A 22,193-nucleotide genomic window follows, 5' to 3' on the forward strand; every position below is an offset into this window, starting at 1 on the left:
GGTTATTCTTGTAAAATCAGCATAATGTAGTCATAGATTTGCAGTTTCAGATTGGCGTATAATTGGAATAGTGCTTACATGTGGCGACTCGGGTAAAGAGTAAAAAGTGGAATGCTTGTTTTTAATATACGTGTTTTTTATTTTGTATTGCGCAGTGTCAATTTTTCAATGGTGTTGTTGGAGAGGTTTTTGGCATTGTATTGACCAGAATGTGTTTTTACCCTGTTAAAAGGATAGTTTAACTTCCAAAAAATGAAAATTCTGTCACAATCTACTCACCCTCTTCTCATTTCAAACCTGTATGACTTTCTTTCTGCTGCAGACGACAAAAGAAGACATTTTGAAGAAAGTTGGTAACAGAAAAGCCCCAACCCCTGTTCATTTTATTGTATGGACAAAAACAATGCAAAGTGAATGGGTGCTGGTTAACAACATTCTTCAAAATATCTGCTTTTATGTTCTGCAGAAGGAAGAAAGTCATACAGGTTTGAAGTTCTGGGTGAACTATCACTTTAATACTCAAAGAATTCTTTTCAACAGGCTTTCTTAAAAATATTTAGTCACTTCCGTTCCTAAGCAATTACATTATCACAAAATATATGTAAAGTATCATAATCATGTATGTTTCAAATATACTTAAACTTCAAATTTTACTTTTCAGAACTATTAAATGCTGCTTTGGCTCTGAGAAGGAGGCCGCATCGTCTCGCATTTGTTTGTCGAGCAGCACAGCGCCTGGGCCCCTCAGTTTTTGAGGAGCCGAGAGGATGACAGGTGCTTTTTGTAATGCCTTGCTGATGAGAGCCAATCAGCTGATTCCATTCTGCTGCTTTTTTCCCCATCTCCCCTGTTGTCATCTGGCATGCTAAAGTAAAGATGAGCCTGATTGACAGATGCATCCGGGTTCACAGTTTATTGGTTCCAGCAAAAGAAGCAGATATGCCAATTTAGACAGGGGAGTGACAAAAAAGTTTCCATCTAAATGGAATAATTTTACCACTGGGAATTCTCAGCTGGGGGAAGAACAGAGGCAGGCCTTTTTTCGTGATTTTAACAAGGGCTGAATGACAAACATATACGACAGTAAAAGGCTGACAGAACAGCGGCTTCTGATGCTTCACAGGGGAGCTATGAAATAAACAATAGGCAGAAAAATTGAATTACAGCAGGGTGGGATTGTCTGCTCGGGCAGGAGGAGAGCTGCTGCAGGCGGCATTCAGCTGCGGAGGGAAGCCAATGCATCATTAAATAGTCCACACTCTGTTTTACACCCTCACTGTGATCTTACGCTCTCTCGTTCTTTTTCTTGCTTACACTTTGTTTCCTCGCTCCGTGGCTCTGTTTTCTCTCGCTTTTTCTTATTTCCGCTGCTTCTGCGGTTTGTTTCTCTCGCTTTGCTTCTTCTCTCGAGGCGCTGAGATAAAAAGCATTGGAATTCTTTTTAGGGTTTTGGCAGTACAAGCTTACACGTGGCATTTACAGTTACTGAAATGCAGGATTATATCAATGAATATAAGGATTAGATTTGATTATATTCACATAGACGCACATTTTAACAGATATGATATGATCAAATAGATGCCGTTTATACAGACCTTGAACTTAAACTGACTTCCTCAGTAAAGGGTCAATAATCACCACCACGGTCACAGGCTGACATAGAAAAAATTTATTTCTCATATGCACAAAAAAAGAACTGGACAGTGGTTGAATAAAGAGATGGCTGAGGCCATTTTTGTTTTGTTACATATTTTCATCAGAAATTCTAACCTTTATAAAAAATTACAGTTGTGATACATATTCTTCTGCTGCTGTTTGCTTCTTATAAAATGAAGAAGCGTGCTTTATTCTAATCTGGACTATAGTTTGACCTAACAATTGCCCAAAATATTTTCCTTGTGTGTATGAATTAGAATGTGTGGCTGTTCTGTGTATATTCATGTGTGTATGCATACACTTGTTTTGATTTTCCATTGCATGCGTTGAATTTAGACTTATCAAAGGATATGTTCTCGTAGTAAATAACTCTGTGTTGACAAGAAAGCATCAATTCGTATTATTTTCAATTGTATGTTGAAAATACGGCAAGGTTCAAAGTACAAAAACAATCCACAAATCCAGGCATGTGAAATGTATTTGTTAATTTCTACAGGCGTATCCTTTGTACAGGATTTAGGGATCATCTAAAATTAAAGAATAAAATGCAGCAATAAAGGTGAATACAGAATACCATTTTACTCAATTTGCATAGAGACTTAAACAGTATGAACAAGTTAAGAAAAACCAAAACAAAACATACAGACAGCCGCACATGTGGTGACAGCATTTGAAACCCGGGGGCGGGTTTCAAACTTTTTGTTGTGCGTTTTAGCAAAGCACAACACATTGAAGACACAAATGTAATGTCAATCTTTTTTTCTTTCAATTCGCATATCTACAAATGGAATCAGTAAATTAGTACGATACTGCGATGGTGAAATGTAGGTGATCTTATATACATAGAAGAATTGTTTTCACATTATACACAAATCATTCTACAAAGCAGCAGTTTGTTGCAAATGACATACCTTTAAGTAACAGAATTCACCTTTTGTTTGTGTACATCGCTGTGGGACTAAGATGGATCTTGTTCTTTTGTTTTATTATCACATATACAATCAGTTTTGACTAATATTAAAACATAATACTGTTTTATTGACAGATACAGCAAATAAAATATTAAATATCAAACTAAGTCTTTGGCAAACGTGGTATAAAGTACATTCACTTTACATTTCCAGTGTGTGTATGGACCGTTTTCATTCCTTTCCTCGATATCCCACTTAGCATTTAGAGAAATGTTTGTTGAACCACAGAAGGGTTACATGCATGTCTACCTCTCAGGACCATAGCAAAAAAAGAGAAAAAAATAAAAATAAAAAAGCTGTAAGGCATTTGTTGTACAATTAATGATTTTTTTTTTGAGCCAGAGTAGGTCTGTCTCAGGTCCACAATATAGAAATTTTGTCCTTTAGTGTGAAACAAATGAATCCTTAAAAGGAACAAAGACTAGTGTGTAAATAAAAGATGATCAGCTTTTGTCATTTTTTTGTCCAGTGTTGCTTTTACTCCAACAGTTACAGTAGACCTCTGTACTTAAATATAACATGTAATCTGACAAACTTCAGAAGATAACTGTGATTCATTTGTACTTATAAATGCAGTGATGCAAAATAGTGCAAACGAGAAAAGCGGCACCAACGATATTACACATGATAAATCTGAAAAATGTATGACACTCATAAATGCACACACGCACACAAACCATCAGCTAAACCAAAACAATAATTTAATATACTGATTTCTTTTCAGGTCATGTACAGCAATAGTTTTTCTTTCCAGTGTTGATGACCTGATTTTTCTTTTTTCTATTTTCTTTTCCCCCATTTTGATTGTGTATCACAGAAAATGTTAAATCATACCATGAGTCAGTGATGGCTTCGAAAACTGTTTTGCTGTTCTGTTTGACAGAAAACTGAGCAGTTTCCTTTTATGCTCAACTGAGTGGTACACATTGCTGTTCCGTCCGTGAGAGGTAAGACACTCGTGAAATGGTAGGACATGGGCAAATTACTTTAAAGGCCTCAGGCAACCTTGTGTGTGAACTGTTAGCGATACTAAATACAGCATGTAGAGGAATGTATTGATTGATTTAAAGAGAGAAAGAAAAAACAACAACACATCAATTGTTACTTTGTAGTCTTCACACGGTTCGTCTTGTTTTATATCTTGTATAATATATATATTTTTGTAGAATCTTTCAGAAGTCTTTCAGGAAATAGTTCAGTCATTGTTCAGAGATTTAGAGAACGAGAGCCTTAGTGTCGATGATGTGGGGGGGGGTATAGTTGATGTCTTTGGGGGGGGGGGGGCGCTGTTGCTCGACCCTCCTAATCCGATCTCGACCCCATGAAACTGAAGATTGCGTAGCCTTCTTCAATCCCTCTGACTTTAACGGCTTTCAGACTGGTACGATATGGAGGCCGCGGCCATGGTCCTGCAGTTTGATTGGGTTGCCATGGTAACTAGTGGCGGTCATAGGCAGTGGCAGCAGTGGGAGGGGCGGAGCCCCGGGATGCGGCACTATAATAATAAGGGGAACCTGGAAGTTAACAGAAGAGCGGAGCGTTTGAAACCACAGCCAGAACATTTATACCAACTCTAATACAAATGTAGTTTGTTGGCATTAAGCAAAGAAAGCAATTGTTTTCCTTTTCACTCTGGTGATAATGCTGCTTTTGCGTAAAATAAACCCGAAAAATTCTATTACTCCCTGCACTGGCAAAAACACGGGCGAAGGGTTTATGCATGTCTCGAGTTAATTTAGGGATGCAGTGTGTTATGACCTCGCTAATCAAAAAAGAAATAAAACTGAACCTAGTTTACTAAAGCTGTATGCAAATAATTTCATTGTAAAATGTGATAATATTAATCCCACTTTAAAGCGACTAATCCCATAAGGGATAAGCAAAAAGGGTTAATACTCACTTAATAACGCGGGGTTGCTGAACCGCCAAGCTTCATTGTAGGTTGTGTACTGTGGGTGAGAGTAGGGATTTCCTGAAAAGTCACTTCCTAAAATCAAATACAAATCACGGGTTAGCAATGAACACCTCTGTACTAGGAATCAATAAAATAAAGGCATATTGTGTTTATCTTCCCTACACTGCTTGAAAAAATGCTTTTCTTAGATAAGAACTGAAGCAATTGGCATTGTTTCACTGGACCAGCTAGCAGATGGCTTGCCCTGTCCTTTTTTTCTGCGCCCTGGTGCTCTGCCATTTTGGCTGAATTTGTTACATTAATTCTGAGCAGGGTTTTGAAGTTTCTTTCTTCGGTTGTGTCTCGCACTCTTAAGATTCTCTATTCTCTGCTGCTCGCACCAAAGCCCGGCTTCAAAAAAAAAAACACACGCCCCAATGGATTTATTCTCGCATACACTCGCCCCTTTTTATACAGCCGAATTCGACTTTCAGGAAGCGGCTCTGTCCATGTCAGTGAGCAATGCTGTTGGTCCCCCACGTTTCTTTCTTTTATGAGACAATAAAGGCAGGGTTTTATATGAAGCTGGTGAGAAATGGCTTTTGCTTTAACAGTGTTTGGGGTCTGTCACTAAATCTTAGTCGTTCGAGGGCCAGATGAATGGAAGTGCACACAAAACCCATGGCTCGGGGATTTAAGAGGATTTCTCAGCTTGTGTGACCAATGAAAATGAATCTTTGATGAAAACATATTTGATGTACCTGTAAAGATATGTTTGACCAGCAAATGAATCCTGTCAGTGAATTAAATTTGCTCCTGAAAAGTATTCACGTCTGCTGGCCGTGGAAACCGAGCTTGAATCTGTCTGAGGCACTCAACAGTGACCGAGAAAAGAGTCCCTCTCTGTGTTTGATGTAAAATATTTGTTTTCCAATTTTCGCACACTGTATGTTTGCACTCAGGCGCTACGGGTCCGACTTTGTGAGCGATGTTATCCCCTGGCTCTACCTACAATGGCATTTACGCTGTTCCAGACCGACAGTAACTGCTCTGTTGCAGTCAGGCCCGCAGGTTGTGTGTTTGCTGCCGTTTACACACTGTCCGCTATTTGTGCCGTTTGGGGAGAGGGCACCAATCTGCTGCCAGATTGCATCCTGTCCTGGCAGTGGAACTCAAGTCGGGTCCCTTTGAGAGATAGTGATTTAAATATTACAGGCCTTCCCGCCTGCTGTTTTGTGACCCTTAACTGTTTGCTGTGAACCTGAACTGCAGGTTAAGTAGAGGGGAAAAGAGATACGCTCTGCAGCACTGAAGGCACGGCTGGAGAGAGCCTTGTTTATCGATGGCCCGTGAGAACATCGAAATGAGCACTGGAACCCGAGTGGAACCGTCCTATATCCTGCACTTATGTGCTTGATCACTTATTGAGAGGTGCTAATTTTCTTCTCAACAGCCAATAAGCTGTGGCTCTTTCACTGGGTATTGATGTACGTGAGCGAGATTCACGCTGCCCATCGGCTTCATTAGTTAGACTGCAACCATCCTGCAATTAGAGCTCCTCATTAATCTTATTCTCATTAATATTGTTCTGCTCATTAATATTATCCTGTTTAATAAACATTAGCATCACCATAAATGTCACGGGCAATATGTTTGTAGCTTTTGTGTCAACTCTCTTTAACTCTAATTTAGAAAATGTTCGTTTTTTTTGCAGAAGGCAGAAAAAACATCATAGTATTTAGGTATAATTTTAGATAACGCATTCTCATTATCAGATCACTTTGGATTTTGCATGTAATATTCAGCCATGCAGAAGTTTTTCTCTTTGAAACATTTCTGAATAAACTTTAGGTTGGCTTTGCATGACCTCAGGTTTCTGAAATATGATCAATTGTTGAGGACTCGTTGAAATTATTATGAGCTGTCCTAAAATTAATGCCCTCGTAAAAACAGCAATTACTCTTACCAGGCACCATTCCAGCAAGTGTAGAGGTGGGGTAGCTGCCCTGCCCAGTGGGGGGAACGTGAGGTGGGTACCCTGGTAGGGTCGTGCTGGCCATGTCTCGACCTGTAAAGCAAGAGATAAATGGTGTTAAAAGCAGTTTCTAAAAATACATAAATTGAATAAGGAATATTTCACAAGTTCCATCATTTTAGAAAACGAGAAGGTGCAACTGAGGAGATTCAAGTCAGGCAGAATTGATTTGTAGAATTTTTAAGATTAATATCATAAATTGGCAAGAATTTTGTATTTATACCACTATCAAATACAGTTTCTTTTTGATATGCTGTAAAAAAGTATAAAGCGAACACCACATATTTCAATACATCAAAGTTTATGATGCATAGAATAAAGTGGGAAAAGTGCCTTAAGCATTAAACTACTTCAAGTACACCCGAGATCACCTTGCAGATCAATAAAAAATTTATAGAAAAAATAAAATAAAATAAAAACCACACGCACACACACACACACACACACACACAATTGTGTAAATCCTGTAACCCATTCAATACGTACTCTGAATCGAGCTGTCGCTTTTGTTTGGATGACCTCGAAAACACATGCAGTGGATAAAGATCAGCTCTCCTTAAATTCACATCTTCACAAACTGATGACCATGCAAAAGCTAAAAACACTCCAGGTCTCTCAGCCTTTAAGCTTCCTTTATTACACAGAGTGGCGCTGCCGGCTTGGTTTAACAGAGAGAAGCACCGAATGCCATCGGCCTGCTGGTGGCATCGCTGCAGCTGAAAAGCCCAGAGACTTCGTGACACTCGTGGCCTCCAAATTCAGTTCTGTAATTCGAAGTGACGTCTAGCGATCCTGCTGGCTCAAACTTTGGAGCACATAGGCCTAACTGTTCTCCCACATGGTCCTGCATCATTGTTTGGAAGAGGACCCTGCGAGGGTCGTGGGGAACGTGTTTCCCCTTGGCGGGTTATTTACAAGAGAGCCGCTAGTCAAAGCTGCTTGGTATATAACACAAGTACACATAGCAGTAACATAAGCAGTTTATGAAAGCATAAACTATAATTGGACTATTATATCTTATGTTTAATTAAAAACTATTATTAACTATTAGAAATATAACAATATAAAGTGTATCACTGGCCTAGGACAGTAGCGGTCTCCCCCCAACCAGCGCAGGGTACATTTTCTTGTCTTTTTTTGTAGGTCTGTACCTGCTATAAAAGGCTGGCTTGCATACTGGCAGTAGCTGGGGACATGATGGGCATAGGCACCGTAGCAGGGGGTGGAGGCATCTACTGACACGCTGGGCTGGAGGGGCAACAGTTCCGCTAGACCCGAGACTGCCAGTGAGGAGGGGGTGAACGGAGCCAGGGAAGCCTCATGCGGCTCCTGCTTTACGCACATCGAGGATGAATGCAAGTCTGCCAGGTGAAGAAAAACAACAAAAAACCACACACACACACACACACACACACACACAATCAGACAATGCACAATCGCTCGCATTCAGCAAAAAAAACTAAAATGAATCATGACAGATGGAAGTACTGAATGGAGGCGGTAAAAGAAAGGGGAAATGAAATTTGGCTGACGGTGTTTGGTGTTTCTGTGACGCTACATTGCGTTTAAAGGAAAATAGAGGGGTTTATGTTAAGTTACGTATGCCGCTGTGTTCTTCTGACCCAATTCCTCGGGTGTGTTGAGGAATTTTAACACGAAGAGCGTTTCTATGCGCACTAGGAGATTTGGTTATGGTAAGCCAGGAAATGTTGGTGTGGGTTTTGTGTGCTTAAACTCACAGCTAAAAAGTGAGAATAAAAGATGGCTTCACACAAATAAAATATATTTTCACAACTTATTCGCTTTACAAGGTTTAGTATAGGAGTTAATGAATTCTTTTTTTTGTGTGTGTGACCATTTGTATGTTTGGTGCACAAGAGAGAATAAATGATCGTTCTTGTTCAACATGTTTTCTCTCTCTCTAGTTCTCTCCAGATAAAATCTGAAAATTTGCTTTATAACAGAAGAGGCTATTACGGTCGTCTATCACATTTAGACTAAATCAACTAAATCTAAATAAAACTACATTTTTACACAAATCCGATTGAAATTACCAGTCCAATGAGCTAAATCAATTCTCACCTGTTAGATAATCTTTTTAGAAAAAGACAAATGAACACATCTCTCTTTAAATGGCTAAATCCTTTCCAATATCTTTAAAATAACATCAGCAAACAGCAGCTCGCAGATCAATCAAGCTTGAATACATAGACATTTCCCCCAGGTTTCAGCGTGTGATAAAACATAGACAAATCTAAAGACAAAAAAATCCACAAATAGCAAAACGGCCCCATTGCAACACCAGCCTTAATATCATTTGGCTGATGAGGTTGGGCATTTTTCATTTTAGTGGGTTTGTCACTGCAGCTCGAGCAATCAATGTGAGCTCTGTCTTCATCTCTCTCTCTCTCTCTCTCTCTCTCTCTTCACTCATCCACTTTAACATCCTGTGCTGTTATCATGGTCTGTGGGGAGGGCTCTCACAGCTTCATGATAGCCTCATTAGCTGCTTCCCAACTATTGTTGTTTTACAACCGAGCTATGTGCGGAGAGTCCCTCATTAAGATAAGGCCTCCTTGTTGTCAGGCGCAACCCTGACAACCCGTTCCGACCTATCGCCAGGAAATCAGGCAACTTAACTGGCCCCTTTCCCACACAAATCAATGGCAGAATTTCCTTTCCTGGGACTAACAGCTGACTCTTCGTACATTATAAATATGACTTTCTAATGGCGAGATGCGTACAGCAGGTACAAATCTGTTGCCCTTCCCCAAGCGAGCCGATGTGAGCTTAGATGACTATATTTCAGGAAGGAAGATGACGGCCTTACTTCAAAAATAAAAACCTTAGAGGCCAATAAAGGAGAAAAGAAGGGAGGCTGTCGGAGGCATTAGGCCTCCCGTTTTCACAGGCTCTGCTTTGCCGTTGTATGGCAAACAAGGGTAGATGCTACGCTGGCCGAGACCCAGTGTTCGAGATCACTGAACTCTGAAACTAATCAGAGGTGCTGTTGCTTATTGTCCTGGAGACAAGCGAGACCTGGAAAAAGGAAGGCTGTCAACCTCCTGATTACCGAGATGGAAGATAAACACTGGTCTATGTGGAGGCACATCGCATTTGAACATGAACCAGAGCTATTGAGTTCTCCACGTCTGCCCTCGTGAATGCACATGGGTGAAAAAGAGAGAGAGAGAGAGATCCCTTTTTTCAACCGAAAGTCACCTGCCTTTTGAGCCGTCAGAGATTAAAAATACTATATTCACGAACACCCTCCTTGTTTGTTACAATAACAGCCACTGAAATCTTTGACCTCAATTTTCGACATTCCAGATCAGGCAATTTATCAGGAGCCCACAGAAAAAAGTGTAATAGACTGCTTCACCCCAATCAATTACAACAATGTAATGTTTGGACAGCCAAATTGCTTGAATCCCCAATATAAGTTCTAAAAGTCATTCATTATCAAATGTGTGCTCAAAGGTTAGTGTGCTATTGCGGGGATGAAATAAACATTAATTTGGGCACTAGGGCCTGCCGGGGCTTCTGGTGACTCCAGACAGAGGCAGTTTGTCACCGGGCCACACATCAGGTAGCTCAGCTTTAGCCGGCAGCGTGTTGTTTGCTGCTCACTGGAGAATAGCAGGCCACACTTAAAAAATGGCTCTCTGGCGGATATATTTCAGCCGGGGTTCATCAGCGGAATAAGCCGACACAAAGCAGCCTTTTCTTTCGCTCTGCCTGCGTATGCTGCTTTTCTTACCAACTTCTCTTTCTTCATGTGTGTGCGAGCTCTGTTGCTTTCAAGCCCGGGCATTCGTACCCCCTCCCACGTCTCTGAAGAGATTTGGAACAAGGGGTAAGTCTTCAGCACCTGCTCAGGTTTGCAGTGGGTCGGAGGGGTGCCCATTTACATGGTACCATCCCACTGGCACTGGGAAGACTTCCATTATACGGCTCGGCGGGGACGGCGCTTAAGAATCTGTGCTGGTCGTTCATTGTAAAGGTATGTGCAAACGGCCTTCTTTAAAGGGCTGGCCGTATCTGGACGGCATCCACGGTTTTCACTGTAGTTTGAACAAATCATGCCATTGTTTCTTCGTCTGCAGTTAATACATGAAAGTGTGGAACGTGAATGACGCATAGACGATTGTATTGCTCCTGATAAGTCTGAAGCCCAAGTAACAACTCAGCATGTCGGTTCTTGTACTGTTGTTTTTATCCAATTATTATTATTAATATTTATTGCTTTTTATTAATCTACAATGGTTTTTACATTACTTTAATACAAGCGATGCACTTTTTGCAGTAAAATAACTAGATATTCATTTTTTTTTGCCAACCTAGGTACAGAGCAGTAACCCCTAAAACTAATGGGCAAATAGTGAGCACATGTATTCTATGCCTTGTGGTGTCCTTAAAATTCCAATTTCTGTTTTGTACTGAAAAGTTCATTAATCTTTCATCTTTAATAGATTATGCAAATCTCACGACATAAAATCAACAAGATCAATGGCAGCGGGAATTTTAATTGGCTCAGGAAAACATTGCTGGGAATGAGCATAATCTCCAGCTCTATCCAATGAGAGGGAGTAATTTATTCAGAATTAGCTCTCAGTGTAAATGTGCAGGATAATTTAGCACCTCCTTTGACTCTGCCCTTATTCTTATTTCCAGTTTATCACATGCTAGTACACCATAACACTCCGTTATTGCCCCCTCAAACTGCCTCGCTGTCTCAATGTTTTTAATATATAAATTAAATTATTACTACCACAAGTAATTTAGAATGCAACATGAAACGCTTAATATTTCGGTCTGTCAAGAAAAGCTATTTGTGCCTAATGCATTCTGAAAAATAATCACAAGTGTATTTTTTGAAAATATTAATTTACAATGCCACAATGTTTACTTTTTTTCATATTTATAATAATGCATTTACCTTTAACACACACAAATAACATAAAAGTTATTTAATAAAAAGTTATAAAAAGTTTTTTTAAATAAATACTTAACTAATCTTTCAAAAAAATCTCTCCTCAGGGAAGTTTTCTTTCCTCTGAGAAGCAAGAGGTGGTCTGCACTAAGACCCCCAGTGTGTCCCGTCCCAGGTGCAAGAAAGGCCACCTGCCATGAGGGTGCTCCCCAGACCGAGACTGCTTTCATACAAAGGACAAAAACACACCTTTCTTCTCCAGAGGCCCAACTTTCTGGAGGGAACTTTACCTCCCACATATTACCGAAGGGGGGAAAAGCTCTTTCTTTTCACATAACATTATCCAGCTATCATGTGAGAAGGGGGCACAGCAATTTTCAATCATCCTGTCCTCCACCCACACAGAACTCATTGGCTTTGATGGCTCCTGCATAATTATGTGAATTTTATTAAAAGCTCAGCGTATTAATCTCAGGCCGACAGTTGGCTATCAGTAAACTTAACCTTCTCTGAGGTAATAACAGCCGCAACAATGAAACAATATTTCAATTAGCCTGGCTGACATTAACCACCGCATACCGATAGAAGACACAGAGTAAAAAACACTGCAGCGATAAAGGCCAAACCGTGCTCGAATATTTCTCTCTCCGCGATAAGAGCTGAAGAAAACCTGTGTTTACAAAGTGAGTTTTAGAAAAGGAAAGTGCCACTTCCCGAAGTAAATCCCCTAGCGCTGGTCATCAAATCTCAATCATCGCTTGGAATATTTGGCTTCTCATGCAAGTAACGGCACCTGTCTGTTTAGATTGTCCCTCTTTTACACGGCCCCTCAGAGCAGACAGCACTAATCCATCCACTTTAAATCAACATGTCACATTCCACAGTCACCTGTCCGCTCAACTTATAAAGGCTCGCTTCACTGCTCAACACACATAAAAAAATCGCACAGTCTAGATTAACTCTGAATATGAGCCTCCCGCCAGTTTACTCGTGAGTGTTTTAGCGGTCAATTGAGACGGTGGTCCAGCGTTCTTACCTGTCACTACCGGGTAGCTCTGTGACACGCTGGAGCCCAAATCTGAATTGGCGCTGGTCGACAGACTGGGCTTGACTTCGTCCAGTCCAGGGTTCAGTGCTGGTAGCGAATATTCATTAGCCTGCCAATGAGGGGAGGGGGACACTTTTTAGAAGATATATTTTGTGATTCAAGCATCATTTGCTGAGGTGTCCAGTTAGAAGGCTGCCAGTCTAAATACTCAAACAATTTTTCGAACAATTGCTTAAGCCGGGAATTTTATTTAAGCTTTTTAGGAGTTCAGTTTGTTTATAATTTTCAATCTTATTAATATAATATAATTTTAGGCTCTTTGTGCCCAACAGTATGGAACTTTTGGGGGGGACTTTACAATGGCTTGAAACGCGGCTCATCTATAAGAATTTAAAGTAGGAGCTATTACGAATGAGCACCGGAAATTAAGCTATACAAAACTTTTGCATTATTTTTGTCACCCTGTCTTCGCAAAGCCAATGCGTGCCTGTGTGTTTTGGTGAGAGAGTTAATGTGAACTGTGTGTGCATACATTAAGGTTGTGAGCGGGACAGAGAGTAGGATTTGGAGCAGACTGAATGGAAAGGGTGTCAGCTGTCTCTTTGTGCTTGACTGCAGTCATTCCCCTGACCAGCCAAGGGAGGAGACGGGGCCGCTTTGTTACATTACCAACATGGCCTCGATTCGAGACATAGAATCAACCGTTTGTAATTGTTTTCTGTAGAATAAGTAAATGTTGAACATTGTTTTTTTTATTCATACATATTCGTAAATAAAAATGTATTGTTTGGTTTGTTAAATTGGCTCAACCAAAGTTTTGTGTTGGTTCGATTTTGTTCGAAAACAGAACGAATGCAACAAATGAGAGGAGATTTCCGGCTACCATTGTTCCCCCAGTATTCTAATGTGGACATACATATGTCCATTCTTACTTGTGTATGTCTGTATGTTCGTGCATCTGTGCACCACAATAGACTGGCGTCCCAATGGGAAATGCTGTGACCTCAGTCTTGTCTCCCTCAATTCCAGATAAACTCTAATTGTCTGCTACAACTGTTCAGTTGGCCAGTAGCGGATGTTCCTCTCTATTTGGTCTGGCCTCAGATGCACAACAGCTATTTTATCATGCAGATAGGGGGAAGTTGGGCGTGGGGCAACTGAAGAGCCATCTGAAAAGGATGACCAAATGGCTGGCAGAAGTGTGGGAGGGGTGAACCCATTGAGTTTAGCATTTGCAAAATGGCTTTTTAATGCCCGGCCTCACGCAGCAGACATGGCTAATAGGTCCGTTCTTTCAAGAGGTAAAAAGGGCCATGAAAACCGACCAATAAATGGGAATGTAGTCTGATTAATATTACATTAAATTAAAAGTGATTTTTCTGGACTGTTCCAGGGCTGTTTTTTCCCCCGCGTTTAGCCTCTTTCCTTGCCTTTTTTTAATACCTTCTTGGCTTCTCTTTGTGATTGCAAGTCATTTCCAATTCGTTTTGGTATTGATCTTCCAGTAGAAATCAGTTTTGTAATTAGCTGCAAATTAGGCCCTCTACAAGGGGTGAGGGCTGTCCCCCTGATTTATCACCAGTGTAATTCTCTGCGATCGGAGAGAAATTAAAATGAACTCAATTAGGCCACCGCTTTTGCTTTATGGGCCTCTACTTGGGGTTCCAAGGGAAACATTAATAGTCGGTGGTTGTTTGATGGTATAATGAAAGTAAATAAAGGTTATCTATTGTAATAAGCCAAAATCTTTAAATAAGAGGTTCTATATACAAGCAAGTTTGTTTTGCAATGTGCGTTTTTTTCTTGTTTGTTTTTTGGGTTTGTTAAGACTTATTTGACTTGTGCCAATATGTTTACATGGAAATTTGTCAGTTGTTTTGCTCACATACGCACGGTTTTTCATGTTATGCAAAAAATTTGTTTCTTGATGTGCAAATAATAAAGATCAAATTGATGAGACTTAAATGCACTATTTTTATCGTCATTTATTACGGCAGACCATCTAACCAGCTACGGATTTGAAGTTCTTATTTTTGAGTTTTCGTTACTGGCAGGAAGTGTTCAAATGAATTCCATTAACCTCAGAATTACTGACCTGCTCTGGCTTGATGTGCTCTGACGTTGGGAAGACGTCAGGGTACGACGGCCGCTCGAACACGCGGTCCAGAGCCTCCAGTTGCTGTTGAGTGAAGGCATCGGCCCTCAGGTGCTTCCGTAAACTCTCCACGCTACCCTGAGAATCACTGTTTGGGCCAGAGCCATCTGAACCATCTATGAGAGGAGAGAGGGACAAGGCCAAATGCTAGTACCAGTCGTTATGGGCCCATTTCTGCACCCCCCCCCCCCTCCCCCCACAGCCCATAACCGCTAAGTCTAGTGAAGCTCTCATCACCAGTGCAGTGAGCAGGGATGAAAGATTGGAGTATATCAGCTCAAATTCAGTCAGCGCTAGCCTCAAACTGATCCTAATGGCAGTGGAAAGACAGAGCACGTGAGACAGAGAGAGAAAGATGTGGACGGTGCAAAGAGGAGAGTGAACGACCCACACCTCCCCCATCCCAGCTCAGCATCAGCACCATCATCTGATGGGCCTGCAGTAATTGATGGATTACCTTCAGAGCAAACATATACTTGTTGGGAAAGCCATGTGTTTTAGCATGAGCGGGATGGTGGGGTGGTGGCTCTTTTCCTGTCAGCGGCTGGTGGAAAATGGAGAACTATTATTTAAAAGGCACAATTTCCTTTAGAATGTAATGGTGCTTTCACTGTCAGATTGCTTTTCGCTGGAAAAATGGTAGACCGGTCCCAGCTTGAATACAATTACACAGCCTGACTGCCAGCTTATGCGTTTCCCTCCATCTTCCTCTTTATAAACAAATGAACAGTTTCCCCTCAGCCCGTGACCTCATCACCCTGCCAGAGCAGGTGCCGTTGCTTTCCGCGGCGGCTCGCTGAGAGCCCTCTGCAAACATACGGCCAACGTCCGCGCAGCCCCGGCGGTCCTGCGTGCAGCCTCCAGCCTCACGGTCTCTGGTGGTGGAGGGGCATTTTGCTCCCTTACAAATCTGTCATTCTAAATTTGCAGCAGATTATGTTCTCTCCTCGGCGAGAGCGTAGTGATATATGATATGCAAGGCCCCTATTGATTGCCTGATCTGGTGGCAGGAGAGAGGCGAAATGAACTTGAAATGAACATCATGCCTCAACTCATTGTGCGTATAATACTCTACTTAATCCCACATTTTTCTGTGCTATGGAATTCAATTGATCAATCATGTTCCACTGATAGTACCATTTCAGGGGCTTTATTGCCATTCTACCCGCCGGCTTGACCTTTTTTCGATGGCTGAGGCCACAGGATGAACTGACTTTCAGGCGAAATAGAGCCGCGGAGAGCTGTGATAAGAGACTGGGAGATATTGCGTGTGTGTGTGTGTTTGTATTTGTGTTGCTGTGTGTATTTAAGCTACAGTGAGACATACATTTTTCGCTTCTGATATTAATACCCATTGAGTTCGTTTTTTTTCTCCCAGCATTATCTGAGTCATTCCATGCATTCCATATCTGAGCGCGGGCATTTTTTATAGACGGCTCCCTTGAGGGCCTTCAATAAGGCTGCGTGGTGTTGCTGTATAAACCTCAATTGTTTTCTTTGGTACAGAAGAAAATAGAGTCATTAATTACTTTCTATCAGCTGGTCTAAGTGCGAACTGCGATCAATAAGCAGGCGTTTGTCATTTGCTTCGTTGCAGCATGTTTCCCATACTCAAAAGCCCACAGCGTGCGGACCGCTAGTCCACGCAGGGGACAAAGCTGCAGTTTGAGCTGTCGGGGCGGGGGAGTGCGGCTGGGCTGGCCTACGTTACATTACAGTTAGAGGGGATTTAGGATAGACCAAGGTTATATTTGACAACCCATGATGTGTTCAGCTAGAGCTGTTTTGCATTTCGAAAACCTGTAATGTAGCTTCATTTTTGAGGGATTTACAGTGAATGTTGTCTAGACTATGTATATGGCACGACTCCTGTTTACATCTATGGTTGTGCTACAGTATATTGATTGCATCGGGACACTTGAGTGTGTTTGTTTTGACATCCCACTGCATTAGCACTCTGGTGCTATGGGACTAGAGCTCTGTCAGATCAGATAACCAGACTCCATAAAACACGCCTCCCTGGGGTTTCCTCCTCTAGAGAGGCCAGTTCAAATAAAACTAAGACCAAAAGACAGTGAATGGCTTATCGTGGCAAACTTGTCATGTTAGAAGATGTTTTGATGTTTGTAAGTGCTTTTTAATAATATCAAAGTTATCAATAAACATGACCGCATGAGGGATATCACAAACGTTTACGATTTAGGTGGTGGATATTTACGGTTGCCTGGTCAGGTGTGACATTCTTTTAGAATAACAACCCTGAGTTTCCTGCTTTCATCCCATCAGATAAGAGCGTCCGGAAGAGAGGGCTATTTGAAAAGCAAATGAGGGTCCCGTGACCCCCTGACCCTTGACCCGGTATCACACGTCTCTTGTTTTTGTTTTTCTGTATTAGTTTACTCTTGCGCTTAGTTGGACGTTTACGATAGCGTACTGATTTACAGAATCGTTTGGGTGGTCGTTTGTCTTTGGTTGAGTGGTTCGTCCCTTCAAAGTACTGCAGCAAATTTGGATGTTATAAAATGGTGGCGGCACACTTTTTTTTGAGAGGTAATCTCCTGTTCCTAAAATCTATTAGGAGCACAACGCAAATGACTAAATCAGATCAAAACGAGACAATACGAGAGAGAGAGAGCCAATGAAATAGACATAGGAGAAAAAGAGGGAGATGGAGAGAGAGAGAGAGAGTGAGGTGGCAACGGCAGCAGCGGCGGCACAACCGGGGCTGTTAATTTCCTGTTATGTTACAGCGTGTTTAAAGGCTTTATTAATTCAATTTAGCGGTGTTGAGCAGTGCGCCGGCTGGCAGTAGGAGCTGTGCTCGCTCTTGTCTTTTTTTCATTCTCGGTCTACCGCTGTCAGCGTGGGTTTCTCCTCTCACCCATAACACACATCCTTTACTGTATTCGCACCCGGTCCGTCATTTAGCACATCGGCCTCATGTGACGCAGCGTTCTGGAACGCAATTAATGAATGCATCTCTCCCTCGTGCTCGCTCTCTTTCCTTTTAAATCCGCGTAATGCAGCGCACCATTAATTCTCAGCATCAGTGTTCATAATTGACTTTTCCCTGATACGATTCCTCTTTGAGAGAACCACCCTGTCCTGAGATGTTTCCATGCTGCAGATTTTCGGTTTGCGCGAAGGCGGTCGGCTGGCTGGGCAGCGGGTCTGCTTGAATGCAGATGTATTGGCGGAGCGGGAGCACAGACCTTTTGTGTCCTTTGATAAGGAGCCCGGCACCTTCCTCTCTGCCTGTTCCGCTCTGCAGCCTCGCTCAAATCTGAGCTTTCTCTTTCATACAGAGGCCATCATGATGATGAGATCGGTGGGACGGTCTTATTCGATTTAGACTGAGGCCAATCCATTTCTTGGTTTGGATGTATTTCATTTCTATTCTTTTATAAAGTAGAATCCATATTGATACAATAGAATCTCACAAGGCATGAAATGGAAGCACAGGCTGAGGCGTTCGAGCTGCGGGCCAAACTATTTTTGCAAGGGGGATTCTACTTTCAGATGAACAAACAATCTACAGAGTGAAACTTTTTGCATTCTCGTACCGTGACGGCACGGGCAGTGCAGATGTAATCTCTTTATCTCTATAACGTCAAATAAATACGCCGCTGAGCCTTTTAAATCACCTCGCTTTAATTTCTTTTACGTATAAACGTGCACTTGTTCACTCCCACAGCTGATTCAAGTGTCAAGTGTATTTTTGTATATAATTTATAGCAGCTGCCCTCAAACCTAAAACTCCCTTTTGTGTTTTTCAGTCTGGAATGAAAGTGATGGAAAAGAGCGCTGGGTCATACCAACCTGCTTAACAGCCTACACAAGGACAGGTGAGAACAGAACGGCACGCAAACACATTCTTTGTACATGAATCATGGCTGTATGCTAGTAATTAACTCAGTTCACTCATTTGTGTCGTTTTGTAACAAAGTATTAACTTTGACAAATGAGAAATCCCAAACAGGCTTAATTTCCCTCTTTTGCCATTAATGCATTTGGCAAGAGAGGCATTCTATTTTCCATAATGAGATACACAAATAAATCTGGCAGTGGTTTGAAGGGCCTGTGAAGGCAGCAATAAGGTTGAGGCGCATTCTTTGTGTGCTGGCATAATTGGTATCACTGCTTGCAGACATATAAACCAATCTTTACACAGATAGGGCTGTGTCTCTCTCTTCCCCTTTAGGCTATTTCTTTTGTCTCCTCAATAGCTTGCACATCCATGATAGAAGAAGGGGGTGCTAATTTGTGAATTAATAGCTTTTCTCTGCAGAATTGCAAATTCTCTTAAATGTCACTATGTTCAACTTGCCACTGAAGAACTAATCTTGGGAGCCTCCCCCCAACCCCTGCCTCCGACGGTCCGCGCCACACTAACATCACCCGTAGCCGGCGAGCAATGCGCTACATTTAATTTGCAGTAACACATGAAAATGACAGATTAATGACTCTTATGACACCTGTGTCCCTGAAGCTCCTCTTACAAAGACCTGGGGTACATAACGCATGTCACACTACATTATCTCCATATCGCTCTTGTAATAGGTATCTTTTTTAAAGGACACTTGCATCATCGAATACAAAGGCTCCAGAAGGCTTACCCCTGTTTCTTAAAACAAGCGATGATAACTTATCATACTACAAAATGACCCCGGGGGCTTTTTCTGGGACCTTTCTGTTTTTGACCTAATCCTACATGGTCGTTTTAAAGTGCACGCTCGTCCTCCACCTCAAATCGTATAAGCATTTTTTCGGTTATGTCATCATCTAATGAAGGGAAGATTGGCTGCGCCCAGCCAAATAAGGCTCAGGTAGCCCAAGGCTGCTGGGCTGCTATGAAATTGAAACCATACACTGGCTGTCGCTGCCTCCCTGATGTCTCGGTGTGAAATAAGGGCTAAGTTTAAATAACGCGAAGCTTTTTAGACATTTGGCACTGTATCAAATTACCAGCCATGAGATCTTCATTAGGGGCACGGCATGGCATATTCACCCAGGATTACCGCCCTGCGAATGTGTGGCTACACCTGGAGAGACCTGCGTAAGGTCACCGTGCCAAGAAGAAGGAAACACGCTGGCAAGGATGGGAATATTTACTCCCGTCATTAGAATGATAATCACAGAGAAAATAATCCTCGCTGAAGCGATATTAAATTTGATATTGCACACACAAGTAAACTCATGTTTTCCCGCCTAGTGTTTTATGATCCAATTACACTCAGCCCCTTCATCCACTCTTCACGTCCTGTCAGTTCTAATCAAACTTGGAATAAGTACCGACACTGGCATTTGGCTGGATAAATCCGCCTACTTTATGTATCTCCGTGTATCTCCGTTTTTAGAAGCAAACGCTCGAAGCCCCAGCATGCCGCGCTGTAGCAAATGCGATTTGCCACAGTCGCTTTTTCACAGTCTTTATATATGATCTACAGCTCTCTCCATAAAGATATCATTAAGCGTCACTGCGCTACGTCTCACCCCCTCCCTTCCCCACGACACACAGACCCACGCATGCACACAGTCACACGAACAAAGACACACACACCAAGAGCACTTGATCAGATTCGAGTGGCTCATGATTGAGCAAGCAAAGAGAAGGTGGGCTAACAACTTACAATATCCTATTTTCCTCCCATCCAAGTGGTTGCCACTCCAGAGAACTAAAGAGATGGAAACATAAGAGAAGCAAGTAGCCCTGCTTTGATAAATGTTTTAAGAGATCATTTCCAACCACTTCAACCTCCCTTTGACTACAGCGCTTTCTGTGTTTCCATTCGGCCCAGTGCCACATGGATGTTTATTCACTAGCATTCAAAAGGCGATTGTATGAAGAGCCGATCGGCCATTAGGCCTTAGGCAGTATGTGCCCTCTCATTTAGAAAAGGATAGAGAATGTTGGCATGCTCCCTTTTTGCTACTATTTCAGTTGTTCAAACACAAAAATGATTAGCCAGAAAATATTTGGTTTTGACTATTATTACCATAAATCACACATCTGGTAAGTTCCCATTGTATTCTTAAATTCCAGTCTGCACTAGGACATTTTTCTGCCGTTTTCAAATGGATATCTCTGATTTATTTGTCTCTGACCTGCCTTTTTTGCAAAAGCATAAAGCCGTGACCCTGACGCACTACATAAGCACAATACTGTCGTGATTCCGACCGAATGATGGTACCTCGTGCCATGTAGGCATATTCTTGTTCATGCAGAGGTATTGTATCATCAAATAAAATGTGCTACAACCCTGCAAACAGCAGACTATCCACCCGGCTGAATGAAATAGTCCAATCTGCTTTACTACATAACAAGTCACTTGAGAGCGCTTTTTTACAAAACGCTTTGTCCAGTGCTATCAAACTACCATCTTTATCTCCCCACACAAATTGGAAATTACAGGGGGCTGTAGAGAGGCCTAGAAAAAGAGTAAGAGGGGAATAAAAACCACGGAGAGAAATCCGGTCTCTTACCATCATCGCGTTTTCTCTTTTCGCCGTTGGAGCGAGGGATCCCGAGGATGCCATTAATAGAGTAGGACCCCACAGGGTCGTTGGAAGCGCTTGACACAGGTGGGGACGCCGAGCTGGGTACTGAGATAGCAGGAATAGGTTAATACACACGCTTTTCGAGCTTTTATATGAGGTCATCAGCGTAATTGATGGCACTTATATTGTGAATTTAATGTGGGTATGTTCTTACCTATAGTGTGTCCTGCTGTGGAGAGAGGCGTTCCCGTGCCATCCGAGGATGGGTGGAAAGGCTGCTGGACTTTGGTTCGAATGATCCTAAAAAATTCAAATGAACACAATGACTTGCCGTGAACACATCCAGGGCACGCTGGATTACTTTCTGGTGAGTTTTCGCGTAGCCCACCATAGTGTTAGCTTGCTATAGATGCACTGATTCTGTCACAAATAACCAATCTAAGGGTATTAGGGCCAATCACAGAGTATGCGGCGAGGCAGAGTGGGAGCTACCGCGGAGAGAGTGGATTCAATCAAATGGGATCCCATCTTTAGAAATATGATAAAGTCCCACTACCTCGAAGGTGTGATATGGGGGAAAGTCTTTATTGCACTTTGGTCTGAATGATCTTGCAAACAAAGCATGAAATCACATCAATTCACCTCAATGATGAGCTTCACTGCCTCGAACTGGCCTCAGCTTTAATAATCTCTCCCTCTCCCTGTGCTTCTTTATCTATCTCAATCTCTCTCGCTACCCTCCTCCTCACTGAAGCAAGTGAAGATTGCTTGTAAAGTGTGGATACTGACTTCCCAGATCCAACATTTTTTCTAGCACAAACATTCAGGGGTGCCAGGGCGGATGAGGCCCTATTGATCGGGACTTGGGGATAGAAAAAAAGTTGGGAATTAGAGGCAGAGAAGAACAGATGCAAATGGAGGGCTATAAATTATATGTGACAGGAAAGCAATAGTGTCTCATTGCTCCAGCAAAGCCCACTGCAGCATCTGATGTCTTTAATCT

At 42.0% G+C, this 22,193-nt stretch overlaps 1 protein-coding gene and 2 long non-coding RNA genes across 11 annotated transcripts in view; 2 read left to right on the top strand and 1 right to left on the bottom strand.

Moving 5' to 3' along the window:
- The window catches only part of LOC130431689 (uncharacterized), a 56,829-nt gene extending 48,995 nt beyond the window's left edge, over window positions 1–7,834 (top strand). The window contains exon 3 of the long non-coding RNA XR_008908305.1: window positions 7,700–7,834. This is a non-coding gene — a long non-coding RNA (uncharacterized LOC130431689). The remainder of the gene's footprint in view (window positions 1–7,699) is intronic.
- The window catches only part of pax2a (paired box 2a), a 29,169-nt gene continuing 9,649 nt past the window's right edge, over window positions 2,674–22,193 (bottom strand). For 3 of the 8 annotated variants that reach the window (XM_056760813.1, XM_056760811.1, XM_056760812.1), the window contains 9 exons: window positions 21,405–21,490; window positions 21,176–21,295; window positions 20,323–20,367; window positions 14,633–14,808; window positions 12,526–12,646; window positions 7,708–7,917; window positions 6,488–6,589; window positions 4,528–4,614; window positions 2,674–4,141 (listed from right to left, as the gene is read on the bottom strand). In XM_056760813.1, coding sequence (XP_056616791.1) covers window positions 4,065–4,141; window positions 4,528–4,614; window positions 6,488–6,589; window positions 7,708–7,917; window positions 12,526–12,646; window positions 14,633–14,808; window positions 20,323–20,367; window positions 21,176–21,295; window positions 21,405–21,490 — 1,024 coding nt within the window. In that variant the 3' untranslated portion in view covers window positions 2,674–4,064. The remainder of the gene's footprint in view (window positions 4,142–4,527; window positions 4,615–6,487; window positions 6,590–7,707; window positions 7,918–12,525; window positions 12,647–14,632; window positions 14,809–20,322; window positions 20,368–21,175; window positions 21,296–21,404; window positions 21,491–22,193) is intronic. The other 5 variants (XM_056760816.1, XM_056760815.1, XM_056760818.1 and 2 more) reach the window with 3 other exon arrangements.
- Window positions 7,832–22,193, top strand: part of LOC130431687 (uncharacterized) — a 35,786-nt gene continuing 21,424 nt past the window's right edge. For both annotated transcript variants that reach the window (XR_008908302.1, XR_008908303.1), the window contains exons 1-3: window positions 7,832–7,924; window positions 18,469–18,537; window positions 21,411–21,557. This is a non-coding gene — a long non-coding RNA (uncharacterized LOC130431687). The remainder of the gene's footprint in view (window positions 7,925–18,468; window positions 18,538–21,410; window positions 21,558–22,193) is intronic.

Source organism: Triplophysa dalaica, chromosome 11 (genome assembly GCF_015846415.1).
Source record: "Triplophysa dalaica isolate WHDGS20190420 chromosome 11, ASM1584641v1, whole genome shotgun sequence".
NCBI classification, from domain to species: Eukaryota; Metazoa; Chordata; class Actinopteri; order Cypriniformes; family Nemacheilidae; genus Triplophysa; species Triplophysa dalaica.